Consider the following 15311-nt stretch of genomic DNA (forward strand, 5'->3'; position numbering starts at 1 on the left):
TACTACTAAAAGTAAATACAAGTTCTAAGCAAACACAAAAAAATAAGTGTGCTTCAAATATCGTAAAATGCTATTTGCAGGCATCACTGCTCACGTGTCATCCTTTCACTTGTACTTTTGTGTGGTTCTTCAATTTATCAAGAATTAGGTCATAAGTAAAGCACTTATTTGCCATTTGTAATAGGCAAGACGTCTGGTGCGGATAAGACGGTCCTAATACACACATTTGAACAGTGCTTTAGTAGTACGAAATGTATGCTGAACAATCACGCAAGAAGACCTAGCAAAGGTGAGATGCACAAACAAAAAAACCTTTGTCATCAAAGGGCTAATCAAATGGCACTATGGTATTGCACAAGTTTGTTAGTGCACAGCACACTCTCACAATCTTGTCGATTGGACATTCATGGTTGTTGTTCTTTCTCAGAACCTCTACTGGCAATGTCCCCTTCAGTATGGTGTATTTGTTCCGCACCATTCCTATTACCCTCTCTACATGAATTCGCACATTAGCGATTTCCCTTGTTTGCTCAACCTCCCTGCTGGAAAGCTGCCTTTTCGCTTTTGTAAAGGCAGAGATTGCCAGTGTGGCACAACACATCCCGACACTTTCTGCTATCAGGAAGCCCCTGTCTGCCAAAACAATGTCACCTCTGTCAAGCAATTGTAGAACACCGCTGTCCTCAGTGATTAGCTTGTCGCTAGCACGGCCACCAAATGCTTTTGAAATGTGCGTTATCATCCCTTGTGGACATATTGCTAGCAGGAACTTCACAGTGTTGTGATGTTTGTAGTGGGACCATGTTTGAGCTCGTGTTAGAAGCGAACTTGGCCTCTGTATGAAAACTTCAAAGCAATCTAATATAACCCTCACGTTTAGCCCAAAATTCTCAACAAAACAAACTGGCATCGTTCTCATTATGTCTTCTTTCTCAGGCCAGTACACTAGTGGACTCAGGCGGTCGTAGCAAACATCTAGCCACTTCTCACAAATTCTCGAAGCGGTTGGCTGTGACACCTTGAAGCGATATGCCAAATCTTGAAGGTGAATGCCAAGCCTCATCCGCATGAGGAACAGAAACAGCTCCTCAAACTGCGTGAGGACATTTCTGGAAGAATGTGAGACGTGTTCTTTGAGAATGTTGAACAAGGAGAAGAGCATCAAAAATGTTGGCAGCCCAGTATAATATGACACCTTTTCATCATTATGGCGCAATGCGTTTTCGGTGAATTTCGGTGAAGATCGTGCACGTTTGACGATATATTTGGACCTGATGGAAAGCAGGTAAGCATGTACCTACCTCTCTCTAGCCCCTTCCTGCTGTCAGTAAGTCCAATTGCTTGAAGTTTTTTTTGCAGATCGATGTGTACCGGGCAGTCATGGAGCCTACCATAGCCGAGGTCATGATGGGCTACAACTGCACCGTATTTGCGTGAGTATACTTGCTGTAGTTCTTTCCCATGTCTCCAGCACGGTGCTGCGATCAACTTTGCTTGCAAGTCTAGAAAATAGTGTTTTTTGTTGCTAAATGAATCGCACGCCCAAGCTTGAGCTGTGACCAATGTCGAGAATTCTGGGGCAATTACCTTTGCTCCCGCAGCATTCCAGATACTGTAGCTCTCCATACAAGATCACTCCATGGCTTGGGCCAGTGAGTACAAGCACGGAAGCCCCAAACTACATGCAGAGCTATGAGGAAAAGCAACAAAGAAAGGTGATGATCCGTCGCTCCTTTCTTGGCCCCAAGGCCCTTCATCCGTTTCTTGAGGCCTGCGGGTGTTTATGGAAGAGTGGCTGTCCCTGGCCTCACTTTCGGGAATTTGGTACTCTGCCCATCTTCCCCCATACGACAGGCCCTACAAATCTGGCTGCACACGTCCAATGAGGCAGTACAGGGAGGTTGGCCTTCCTTCGAAGTATGCGAGGCCATGGCAAAAGTTTAATACGAACGGAGACTACATGTAATGTCAGGTCTACAACTATGTTCATTTGTGGTGAATAAATATGAAGTGGGTGACCAGGACAAAAATATATGGATCTCACGCACTGTGGGAATTGATGTAAGTGAAGCTTTCTGTGCTGTTTGCATTTATTGACGATAAGTGAGGTTCATCAGCGCAAGACTGAAACCTGACCTGGTAAGCTGAGTGGACATTTTCGTGTGACATTGTATGAATAAGAGGGGGACGAATGGCACACCAGCGGGGAAGAGCACTTGAGTCATGCTGGTCCCTCCAGCGTGGAGAATGAAAGCAGTGAAGAGCTCGGCTGTTTCGTGACCACGCCAAACCATTGGTACAATGTGTGGGTGACATGTCAGCCGCACCAGAGCTGTCAGTGACAGTCACTATTCCCAACAAATTCATCGCCATGAATTGCAGTTTGCATTTGACCCGCCACCACGAGAGCCAGCGGTCAGCGAAACGTTCCCTATTGCGCTGCAACACGAAAAGACGAAAGGTAGCTTGAGCCACTTATTTGATACGGGGTGCTTGCAATTTTAGGTATTTGTCCTCTTCTCAGGGCAGCATTTCTCGTATTTGTACTATTGGATGTCGTGGAGCGCTGATTTTTGCAATTTTATGTCGATTTATAGCGCGCACTATTTCTCCGATAGAACACCGCTCAGTGTCCAAAGCGCTGACCGGTGCATTTGTTTACATCGGCATGGCACAGCGGCTGCTCATTGCCTGCTTGCAATATGATGGAAACCGCACATTGGTGACATCAAATCGTGTCGGAACATGGCAACAAAACATGCATCAATCTGAGTTGCACTATTATTTGCGACTGAACAACTATTAGAAACTGCGAGCGGGAGACCTTATAGTATGCATTGTTATGCTGCCTACTTATCATTCTTCCTACTATTTTTCATGCACATGTCTTCATATGTTCCATATTGTCATTCATTTAGAGAAGTTTTCTAGTGGAGACACTGCTGCCATTAGCAGTCTAATGAGGTGTTCGTCTAAACTGTTGTATCGAAGGGGGCCCCCACTTGTTCATTTGGGATAAGAGGCAAACAGTGCAACTTGGAAGCTAAATGAGGAGTCGGCATAACAATACATAAAAATACTCGCGAGTGTAGTACCGGCGAGTGGGTCTGGCAGCCTTCGAGAATGACAATGTGCCGATGTCGTTGCTTCTAGCTTTTTGTGTGGCACTGTACAAAAGGAAGGATAGCTACTTTCATACTTGTATCACAGCACCATGGCTACGCGGAAGCTGGGTAACCAGCACATTCAAGTTTTTGTACGGTGCCGCTAAGCTTATGACCGTTTAATTGTGTGTGGTTTTGATGAGCAACACAAGCTGAATTATTGTATGCACTTACCTTTATGGTGCCGTGACTGTCATGCTATCAAATGTGCATTGCTACCATGTTCATCGTTTGCTTCTACAGTCCGTGTTGTCAGTACTGAACTACAAAAGCAGTTTTCTTCATCGTAATGGCTTATTAGCTTCAGGTCTGCCAGAAGTATAGACGCAAGAACTCGGCAATTGTAATAGACCTAACCTCGGCTGAATGGGATCGACATTGGCTCAAACTGTGTGCAGCTGACGAGAGCCGTAGTTCATGCAGCCAACAATTCAACACCACTTGCCCGTCCAGGCAGAACGTAATCTCTCATGCCAAACGCTAGCTCGCGATCGCCGGCTCCTCAATGCTGTCGTCTGCCATTCATTGCCAGCATGCTCTGTATATTCTGCCTTTTATGCCATAATTCTGTGGTCAGTAAATGAGTAACAGTAACTCTCAAACCTTCTTTTGAGGACATGACGGAAGGGTGCAGAGCAACGTGTCATTGTGGAGTTGGCCTTTGAGCCTCTTGTGTCCCAGCAAAGACTACGCACTCTGTTCTTGTGCTCTTTTTAAATGTCGACTATGCATGCTGCCCATTGTGTTGCTTTGCCTTCTGTACTGTCAATACTTCTATGAAGGCACAGCAATCTGCTTTTGACCACTTGCTTTTATGATTTCAGATACGGTCAAACAGGTTCCGGCAAAACATACACTATGGAAGGTGAAAGATCGGATGTGAACCTGTGCTGGGCTGATGACCCCTCGGCTGGTATAATCCCACGTACCCTGCAGCAACTGTTTAAAGAGCTTCAGTCCCAGGACCTTAAATTTACGATCAAGGTGTCCTTCCTTGAGTTGTACAATGAGGAACTCTTTGACCTGCTCAGTGCACTTGAGGGCACGTCAAGGCTGAACATCTTTGAGGACTCCTCTCGAAAGGTGCATGTGGCTTCTCGATTAGTGTTTCCAATTTTGGCACATGTGAATATGAAAACTGGCACAAAGTGCACATTGTCCTGAAATAATGGCTGCATTATTCATTGCCTATTTCGAGCACTCCTCGAAGCTTGGGCAACTATGCAGCAGCATCCGCTGCTGTGCCTCAAAATTCTGGCGTTCTTTCAGTGTGTGTAAAGCCTTGTTACTCCCCATGCTGTTTTATCTGATACGAAATGAAGATCGTAAGCCTTGACTGGTGACACCTGAGCATTTGCACTTTGAGGGGATGTTCTAGGTTATTTGATGTATATTTTTTATTATACTCCTACATATTGTAGCGTTGTTTACAGTTAATTGCAAGTACACTTGAATGGTCGTATGTACCGTAATATTCCGAGCAAGTGCCCCCACCCGTGCAAGAGCCCCCCCCCCCAACTTCACTGCTAATTTCAAATTTCCGCGCTGTACCGGAAAAGTGCCCCCCTCCCGCTCCGCACCAACACTGGCCTGCCACATCCAGTCCACGAAAATAATGGCAAATTTGGCAAATTGCACTGATGCACATCGGGGTGCCCCGATGAGCAATTTCATCGATCGTGGTCACACCCGGGTGCCCCAGTGGGCACACGTGTGCATTGGGGTGAACTGCGGCTGGCTGTCTGTAGTTCACGGACCGCCGGCCGATGGCGAGATCTCCCTCTCACACGGCACAGAGGAGTTCCCTGCGGCACAGCGACGTGACCACTCGGCGACAGAGGAGTGGTCGCGGCTAATCACTTGCCACCGATATCGTCGCTAGGCCTTTTCAAGTTCACTTCGAATCTGTAGCAGGTGGCGCTTCAGAACGAACTGCCGATGCTCCCAAGCAGCAATATTTTGTTACCGTCGTTGCCACTTTACCCTCCTCAAAATAATTTTGCACGAGGAAGAAAACGTGCTGATATTTGCGGCGCCACCAGCTGCGATACGAGCATGGCCGAACCGCGGTTCGCTGTCCGCGGTAGCCATGCACTGCAGCTGAGCTCGACTTGTATCAGAACTCTCACTAGTGCTAAACGTTTCACCGTGGACATGGTTTTTAATAAAGTGAACATTACGTGTAACTTTACTCTAGCGGGCATAATTTTGCCTGGAATGGAAGCTGCATAACCAATGTTCGTTTCGCTCGTCGTGGCGACGCGTCGGTGCAGCGTCAATGCGCTGATTCTGTAGTTTTTTCGGTGGTTTTGAGAGTGATAAACACCACTAACAAATCTTTGGCTTAATAAAGTTCATGTTCAATGAAATTTTATTGCTATTCCCACTGCGTTTCTTTTTTTTTGGCGGGAAAATTTCGTCGTTGCCATCTTGAATTTTGGTGCCGTTCCGGGATAGCGCCCCCCCTAACTTTGCCGGTAATTTCGACTTGCTTGAGGGGGGGGGGCGCTTGCTCGAAATTTTACGGTATGCAATTATAACTCTCGGCAGTTTGTTATGTTGAGCAACGTTTGACAGATATTTGAGCACTCGGGCACCATGCGAAATTGCTATACTTGGATAAACCCGAGTTTCACAGCCCTTTAAGGTACAAATTTAAATAGTACTTGACGAGTGACACGTGTATTAAATAATGGTCTCTTTGGTATTCCCCACATGGAGTTACTTTTGCAAGTACACTGATCCTGTGTTGGGAAAACTTTAGGATTTTCTTATCCTGTAGCTGCAGTCTGTGGCAGCCTACTAGTGTGCCACTTCCATTATTTAAGTTTCCTAGCTTCCCAGCACTGTAGCTAGAATTCTAAGCTTTTGCCTGTAGTCCTTTGACAAGATGAGAATTGTCCCACCTTGTGTCCGGTGTCTAGGAGAAACTAAATAATATTGTTCTTTTCCTTGCATTTTTATTCCAAGTTATCATGGTCTGAAGCTTAAGAACTGTCTGCCTTGCTTTCGTTTATGTGCACACACTGTTATTCACATTTAAATGTTCACTTGCAGCATGCGCGGGACAGTAAAAACACTGACTTGTGGTGCAGGAAAATCTTGAAATCTCAAAGCTCCTTCTGTACATTTTCAGGGTTCAGTCATAATCCAGGGCCTCAAGGAGATCACAGTGCGCAACCATGACGAAGTGTTATTAATGCTCCAGAAGGGGGCTGCAAAACGTCAAACTGCTGCTACACTTCTGCACGCTACATCTTCACGCAGCCACTCGGTCTTCTCGATAACCATTCACACCTGCGAGAAGACTGACAGTGGTGAGAAGCTGATTAAAAGCGCCAAGCTCAACCTCGTGAGTAACGGTGTGACCAATTTTAAAAGCATTAAACGTCATGCGGTTCACAGGCTTCATTTGTCGTTAACAAGGCGTTGTCGTCACTAGCAATTTATACTTGTGCCCCAAGACCACCACGACGAATGAACTTGTCGTGGTAGACCGTCTTATGATCAGGCAGTCTGCATGACCATCTGATTACAAGTGTCTCCTAATAGTTTCGATGTGCTAAACTTGTGCCAGTTTTTTTTTTCATCTCGCTCACCACAGCTGTTTGCTATTGTGTGGGCACATTGCATTGATTCTTTGTGATCCCACTTTGCACAAAGGTGGATCTTGCGGGGAGTGAGAACATTGGCCGCTCAGGTGCAATTGACATGAGAGCACGTGAAGCAGGTAAGTTCGTTTTTCCGGACACCGAGCGAGAGTTTAGCTCTGATCATCAGTGCAGCATCTTAATTTGATGAGCAATGCAAGCTGGATTATTGTATGCACTTACATTTATGGTGCCGTGACGGTCATGCTATCAAATGCTCTGCATTGTGGTGCATTGCTACCTGAAGCATGTTCATCGTTTGCTTCTACAGTTTGTGTTAATTGTTTGCATCGTTTTCGCAGCCAGCATCAACCAGTCTCTGCTTGCATTGGGTCGTGTCATAACGGCCTTGGGGGACAAGGCCCCACACATCCCATACAGGTATGTCTGGCCATGTTTCTTAACATCTGGTTTTTATCTATGCTGGTTGTGTTGTTGCACTGTTGGCTGTGTATGCTGATTGTGTTGGTGCATCGTTGTCGTGGACGACGACGTGGATGATGGCTGTTTCGTATTCGACGTGGCTAGTGCGTCGACCGTCGTGAGGGCTTTCGCAGAGAAGTGGGGCCTTGTGAAGTAACTGGTTTGTGGCCTTGCCGAGTTTGAGGATGACTTCGTCGCTGCAAAGGCTGCCACGGCGGCAAGTGAAAGATATTTTGCTGCTTGCTCGCAAATAAAACTTGCTATTACCCAAAATTTTTAGAAAGAAAATGCGTGTGGGTTTGAGTGAGAATTAAGATGCAATAATAAATGTCAAATGTTACGTATTGGTTGGTTCATAAACCTATGATCATAAACATCCCAATCGGAAGCAAGTGGCCAAGTTCACACATTCTGCACACAACATTCATAGATGTTAAGACCCAAGTCTTCAGTTCACATGCTGGCCATAAAAATTTTTTTCTTGCATAGACATTGCACCCTTAAATTGCTGTAAAGGTAGACCTGAATAGGTCAGGCCATAGTCGCTTTATTCGCATAGTGACTCTCGGTTCAGCTAGTGTCTGCAAATAATCGGTCTTTGCAGTTCTTGCTTTTGAAGAGCCTCTGCTTGTGCTGTTTGAGATGAGTGCCTAGAGTGAAAACTGATTTACAACTGCTCGTTTAAAATTTTTCTATTTAGCACCTTAACCATTCTACCGTAATAATTTCTCTGCATATTTATTGCACTCCCCTCTGCATGAATTTTGCTTGAAAAAAAAAGCTGGGCGCATTATGTGAGTAAACTCTTCACATCAAACTGATTAGCCTAACCTCAAGTATGCGTATTCCTGTACTGCCAGTGTTGCACTAATGAAACCTAATTTTCACCTTTTGAAGCTACTCTTAAAAAATGTCTGTCATCAAATTTTTCTGTTTGAACCAGTCGCATAAACACAAACTGCAGTTGTCGTCTCGCACTGGTCATCAATGGGTCATTCCATGCCAACTGTACCAACCTTTGCGATTTCTTTGTAAAAATTTTGGGCGTCTACACTGAACATGAAATGTTTCTTCTCATTTTTCACCAGCTCAAGCACTGTAAACTTCTTGCCAAGCATGACGGTATGCACCATAAAAGGCACATACCTTCGTGTCTTGCAATGACTATTTGTGTTGTACGCAAGTATCCAAAATTTTTAGAAAAAAAATGCAGAGCGTCGAGCGCCATGGTTAGTAGAGTGGGCATGGATCGGCCCCAATTTAAGGTCTCCATTCCTTTGTGCAATACTAGCCTCTTTTACGATTCATTTATACCCAAGTATTTGTGATTTGTATGAACGCGGATGTATTCACCCCCTCTATAATGCCCTATGGGCTCTGTGGGTACTACAATAAATATTCCAGTTGAGTTTGGCCAACTCCATTTCTTCATCTAGAGTAGAGCAGATGACTAGACTGGTTGCCAAAGGAAGGAAAATGCCATCGAGGACCTGCAGAGGATTGTGTAGGTCAGTGGGAATTGGGAGTCCACGGACACAACATAGAGGAAATTGGAGATGCTTTCAGCCTGCGGTGGATATTAGGCTGATTGCAGAAGCTTGTCAGTCATTTTCTTAAGAGATCTAGCGTATACAGAATGACCCTTTTCAACTTCAAGCAGTTCCTGTAAAAGAAACGGATCAGAGTTGGTCAACTCTACTTACCTTGCCCACACTCAATTTACCTCCCCCACATTAGATGTTGAAGTTCGGTCCTGAAGGAAATATTTTCAGTCAGTCATAGCGACTACGCTTTTCTACTGGTTCTCTGCATTAGATGGTGGACCTCTGGCCAACACCTTTGTCATAGCACTGGAATGCGACAAAAATCGAATGCCACTACAACGAAATGACCTGTACTACGGAGCAATAATTCTGACCCAGTTCTATTGTGAGCTGTGCCGTGCACAACCTTTCCAGCAGAGTGACCTGCACATCGAATGATTTTGTAGGCCCCACGCACTTCGTTATAAAGGCGTTCGGCTGTATGGTAGTCATTCTCCGAATACTAACAAGAGGCCCAGTCTTTTGTACTTCAGGCATTTCTAAATTTTAGCTTGTTATTGTGCGTTGTAGGAGACACTGCATTATGCTTTTGAGTTCAGTATGTGGATGTTACTTTATTCGGTAGACTGCAAAAACCTGATACTGCACTATTACCCTAAAATCCAATGCAAAGACACCCTTGTACATTTTTTTTCAGATATGGGCTCGGTAAACTGAAACATCGAAGTGAAAGAAAAAAAAAAGAGCCCATTAAAATCGTCAATATGCATGGCAACTTGATTCCTACCAGGCGCCATAATTTCTTTTCGCACGATTCACAACCCCTTCTTGTGTTTTGCGATCTGTGGGCTCTATCGAAGCCCTGGTGTAGCAAGTGTGGTACCATTGGGTACCACACTTGCTTACAGAGGTTGTGGTAGAGCACTTACTTATGGCAACATATGTTGCCACTGCGATACAAAGGTGCGGATCGCTGGTAAGAAATTATTACCTTGCAGGGAAAGCAAGCTGACCCGTATCTTGCAAGACTCACTGGGTGGTCGCACAAAGACTTCCATCATCGCGACCATCTCGCCCGACAAGACCAATCTAGAGGAGACCTTGAGCACATTAGAATATGCTCATCGGTTTCAGAACATCAGCAACCGCCCGGAGGCCAATAAAAAAATGACGGAGCGTGCGCTCATGAAGGCAAGAATGGCTTATTTTTTTGTCCTCTATAAGTTTTGCTTCCCATTTCTGTGGACCTGGCTGTAGCGAGTGAATCTCTCTGCTTTGCCTAGTGTGGCATTTGCCTGTTTCTTCAGCTTTTAGACATCCCTCACTACTGTCCCATAATATCCGCTTGCAGGCTAAAATATCTGTTGCGTTCTTGCTCAAGTAGTGCTTATCTGTCTTTATGTACACTTTTGCTGCTAACTTAGTGAGCTTGACCATTCTTTAACTGACGTTCAGAACTTTCCTTCACCTGCTTTTACAGTTACGGCTGTGGTATACTGTTCCTGATTAGGTGCATGTTATGCTGTGCCTGTTCAGGGCTGCTTAGTGACACACATGTCATGGCATTGGCACATAACTGGTGTAATTGAACCATTGGGGCTCATTGGAAGTTCTTAAAAACAAAAAAAAACCTTACTGGATGTGAGCAGAGTCAAAATTCATGCCATGTTTAGCTGGTGCGGGAAGTTCAAGGCGGTTCCGCTGCTCTTCTTTCGTCATTGCATCTTTTCTGGTTTGCCAAGCATCTTCTCATGCTAAGGCTGCTTTTTTATCATTATACAAGGGTAATGTTCTAATGCAGCTTAAATTGTATTTTTTTTAGTGTTCCTCTAAGGCTTGAACCGACTTTCACTAGTCACTAGTCATACTAGTCACTGTATTAGTGACTAGTATTCACTACTTTTGACTTTTGAGCCTGCAGTGCGTTACTTGTGAAGCAAATTACATGCGAGTGATTGCGTATATGTTTTTTTTTCTTCATTCGCAAAACAGTCTGCTTTTGTTCCAACAGGACTCTGAATATGTGTCACATTTTTTTAATTGCAGGTGTATGTAGACGAGATCGAGCGTCTCGGAAAAGACCTGAATGCAGCAAGAGCAAAGGATGGGGTGCTTCTGGAGCAGGCGCACCACAGGTACGTTTTCTAAGTTGTTTCTAAACATTTCTAAATTGTTTGGTTCAGTTTCTATAGACATTTTATGCTAGCGACATCAAGCACTGGTGGCGTTCGTTATCATGCAACAAATCCCTTTAAAAGTGTTGCCTATATTTTTAGCTTTCATAAAGCGTAATAAACTTGAGGCAGTTCCCATTCAGCTACCATTCTTTCTGTAACCTCTTATGTATGCATGTTGCATGGTTCTATGCTTTCCCTCGTGTCTATTGTTGCATTTCATGCGTCGCTTTTGCACTTATACACTTGTACTTCTTTGCCAGTAAAATGGTGCAGAGGCTCGCTAACCAATCAGACTACATCTTGGAAAAAAAAGCGCAGATCGAGTTCCTAAACGCAAAGCTTCTGACAGTGAGTTACATTCTCTTTATGCTCTTTTTTTCTTCTCTTCTGCAGTAGCCCATTCAGGTTTTCTAGTGGTCCTTAGAAACTCTGCTCAAATACTTTTTTTTGTGCCTTGTGGTGTCTCAAACGGGTGCTCGGGACAAAGGGACAACACAGTAGTGCAGACAATCGCAAGGGCATTTATTGCACCTTTCATGCACCGATTGCAGCTTGCCAAATGAACACCAATGGAATATGCTGATGGGTGGGCGACAAATCGAAGTCCAACTCGCTGCGACAGGGTAATGATGCCCCCCCCCCCCCATTCTGGACACAAACACCTAATCGTTCGCATGTACAATCGCGCGAAGTGTCCGTGCACTCTGCTGACCTCAAGCCAAAGCAGAAGAGGCTACTCCCTTTTGCACCTGAGTAACCCTGCCATTAGGTGGCGTTAGAAATGGAACACTTGTGCCACCTCTCGTATTATTCTGCAACTACGCCCAAGGCCGTTGAGGCTTAGTAACTCTGCAAAGCCTGATTACAGGAGATGCGAGAGCCTTGTGGGGAAAACATCAGGGGACGCACGAGAGTAGTGTTTTTCGAAGCTAGTAAATATGTTGCTTTGGGCTTTGATAACACTTTGTCCTCGCTTTAGCAGTCTTTGTCAACAAATTTTTTAAAAGGAATTTAATGTAGCATGCTAGTATACATTGTTGAATTTTCTTAACCACCCCCTTTCCGTTACACTTTTATCTGAAAGTGAAGTCTGCTTTCAAAACGCCATAAGAGCCACAAAACGACCTTCGACAGGCAAAATTTGTTCAAACTTCCCACGTCCGCAGCCGACCGTCGCCATCTTGAGCTTGTTTTGTAGCTGTTTTTTTTTGTGAGCATTTTGCGCCAGCTCAAGATGGCACCACGCGAGCTGAACAATCGCTCTAGCCGTTTTTCCGAAGGATAGTGCTGGGTGTCTGATTGGGTGGAGCGCGCACGCGCAAGCCTCCCCCCCCCCCCCCCGTCTCGCACCTCCTATTGGCTGGCGCGACCGCCGAGGCGGCCATTTTGCTTTTTGTTTTTGTTTTGCGTATGTTGCTGTCTCTGTTTTTTCAGGTGGTCGTCTGCTATGCTTCGTTCACACGGCTCGCAGCACCGTCTTTTTGTCTCGTCTAAAAAAGATGCGTAAATCTTACAGAAAGAAACGAAAGCTTCCATGGAACGCACGGCTGTAGATTGCGGACGTAGGCGCGCTGCCCCGAACGGTTGGCACGAGCGGAACGGCCAGAACCACCTGTTGCGTCCGAAGCGGCACATTTACCGATGCCGTTGATTCTACTGGTTAAGTTGCGGCCCATCTGATGTCATCGGATTGTCAGCCGGCGCGTCCAGCGGCACCCAAGACCGCATTGATACGGCATACTATTCAGTGGGCCAGTCAGCTGAGCGTGCGAGAAGTGCGGCGATCTTGAATGACTGTATGGCATCACGGTGCGCAATGGGGCGGAAATTCAAGCTGCTAGTCCCAAAAGCTTCGGCAGTCGCAAAATGAGCATCTAAACAGTAGTGCTACCAAGGCTAGGCTTTCAAAACGGCACAAGCCAGCGAAGGACCCTGCATTACAGCCCTGGCATGCTGTAGAGCAAAGTGTTGTTGAATGACCATAATTAATTTAGGTCATTCAATAAATATTCCATGCTTTTGTCTTGAACATTGTGTAAGCTTGTCTATGGAAAGGCTGCTTTATTATGATAAATTTTTGTATTTATTTAGCTTGCACGCCACTGGAACGGGCACATGAAGTGGTAAATGTAGTTTCTCATGCTGGTTTAGGGGTAGTTTCCTGGGAAGGTACAGTCACATATTTAGTATGGTCATTATCGTGAAGAATAGAGCCAGAAAATAATATGATTCATATTGCTGTAGCTGGATTCTAGAAAAAGTTAAAGCTGTCGAAACATCAAATGCTTTTTTCTCCGTTCAGTGTTGTTGAGTGACAGTAACAAGTTTGGTATCGGTGTATTCATATTGAAATGATGTAGAGGGTGATGCTATTTTTGTTACCCTAGCATCATTTTATAAATTACAATCAATGAGTGAAAATAAGAAAAATATATTCAGTCAATGTTGGTCGGCTTTCTTACCTTTAGAATGCTTTGAAACAAAATAGCATCACCCCCTAGAGCAAGTCTTCGGCATTAACGTCATGCACTTACTTTTTCCTTTCTATATTCCCTTTTGTTCCGCTTCTTTTTTGTGTGTGTACCACTGGATAATGCCGATAATTCACAATAAGACCTGTATAGCGTAAATCTTAGCGTGTATCTACATTTGTGCATAAAGAGCCTTACATATGTGCGAGTAAGTTATACTTCTTGAATATTGATGTTTGTATATGTATAGATGTGAATATGTTTTGAACTTCTGTAACCCATTTTTGTATTTATATATGCTGTAACTGATGCCAAGGAAAGGAGAAGGAATCCCGTCAAGCTGCTTTTATGCAGCTTTTTGTTCCTTGCCCTGCATTTTTTTCTCTTTGTCTCTTTTTTCTTTTTTGTAAGAAAGGGAGGAAAAATGCCAAAATAAAGTTGAAGTGTTTAACAAGGAGAAATTGTCAAAAATCCCCATTAGAAGTACTCGTGAAATCAGTGTGAAAAATTGATCTAAATATTGAAGTTTCAGATAGAACCAAAAAAAAGTTTTTAGACCCCACGTCCTCCCTTAAAAGTTCGCTTTGCCACAATACAGCCGTTTTATGTGGTGGATCATACCAAGTGAGGAAAGGTGCCACTGTTACGGGAACAAACACATATGTGCCATGTTCCGACACAGTATAAGCACAGGCACCTAATGTTTACTGGCAGGCCTTCAGAGATAGAGACCCCACTCTTTGGCTTTCCCAAAACACTGATGGTTTTCCTCCACTGCTCGGTGCACAGCGCATGCGTGCGCATAATTCGGGAACGGTACTTGGAGCCGTTAGTTAGTGGTCTCTAATATAAGGCACGCATAACATGGCCGAATGACTGCCAGTATGTCCTGTAACAGTGGCCCCTTGCCATTCTTATTATGCTTCACCTTATAACACAACTGTATTGCGGCAATTTTGATCAGCCTAAGTCGACTGAAATGTATAGGAGCCTACCGGGACCTTCGGTTGGGGTTGAATTAACGAGAGTCGAATTAACAGAGCATTCGTCTATTGTACTAGTAGCATGTATTTGTCAATGTAGCAGTCAGTGAATGCACACTATAACAAATTGCATTGAAGGCAAATTGTTACATTGTGTTGCAATGAGTCATCTTTTAAAGATGCTATGTCTTTTTAATAGATTAGCATAAATGCTTGTCCTAATAGCAAACACTTTCCCAAATTGAATATGCATATTCCTACATGATATGTTTGTATTCTTGTCCAGGTTACAGAACTTTTTGAGAGGTCAAAGCACCAAGTTGCCGAAGCAACTGAACAGCTCCAGACAACAACTGCTGAGCTGCACAGCACAAAGAGAACCTTACAAGCAAAGGAACATGTAAGTTTCTAGCATAAGTTTAGTCTGTTTTGTCTCTTGCTACAAATGATTCTCTTGTGCCAAGCACATTTGAAATAGAAATCGTGCTAGCATGCACTCTCTCCATATTTTTCTGTGCAGAAATTTACCACAATGTGTGTGTTGCAGTTTTAGTTAACCATTTATTGCAGGTTCTGTTCAAAACAAGTATTGAGAAAGAAGAGCAAGCTTACCTTGTGCAGCACCACCACAAGACAGAGGCTGCACTTACGGCAACTGCTCGGGAGGTAAAAAGATTAATAACACTATCGATAGCATTTGAATTAAATGAAACGGATATGACTTGCCATCGCACTGTAGTTCCCATACCAGGGTGTCTACCAACCGGGAAAAGCGGGAAAACGGAATTCTCGGGGATTTTGAATATTCTGGAAATACTCGGGGAAAACTTGGGGAATTTGTGTGTCTATCGGGGAAAATTAGTAGGGATGGGCGATATGCGGTGTTGTCGAATATTCGA

At 44.4% G+C, this 15311-nt stretch overlaps 1 protein-coding gene across 1 annotated transcript in view; it reads left to right on the forward strand.

The window, feature by feature from the left end:
• LOC119443465 (kinesin-like protein KIF11) overlaps nt 1-15311 on the forward strand; it is a 62050-nt gene that overhangs the window by 1652 nt on the left and 45087 nt on the right. Inside the window, exons 2-13 of the mRNA XM_049662185.1 lie at nt 1046-1119; nt 1243-1285; nt 1360-1433; nt 3989-4247; nt 6301-6516; nt 6828-6894; nt 7117-7195; nt 9780-9972; nt 10828-10916; nt 11219-11306; nt 14699-14812; nt 14983-15078. Of these exons, the coding sequence (XP_049518142.1) occupies nt 1046-1119; nt 1243-1285; nt 1360-1433; nt 3989-4247; nt 6301-6516; nt 6828-6894; nt 7117-7195; nt 9780-9972; nt 10828-10916; nt 11219-11306; nt 14699-14812; nt 14983-15078 (1392 nt within the window). The remainder of the gene's footprint in view (nt 1-1045; nt 1120-1242; nt 1286-1359; nt 1434-3988; nt 4248-6300; nt 6517-6827; nt 6895-7116; nt 7196-9779; nt 9973-10827; nt 10917-11218; nt 11307-14698; nt 14813-14982; nt 15079-15311) is intronic.

The sequence above is a fragment of the Dermacentor silvarum genome, chromosome 1, assembly GCF_013339745.2.
Source record: "Dermacentor silvarum isolate Dsil-2018 chromosome 1, BIME_Dsil_1.4, whole genome shotgun sequence".
NCBI lineage: Eukaryota > Metazoa > Arthropoda > Arachnida > Ixodida > Ixodidae > Dermacentor > Dermacentor silvarum.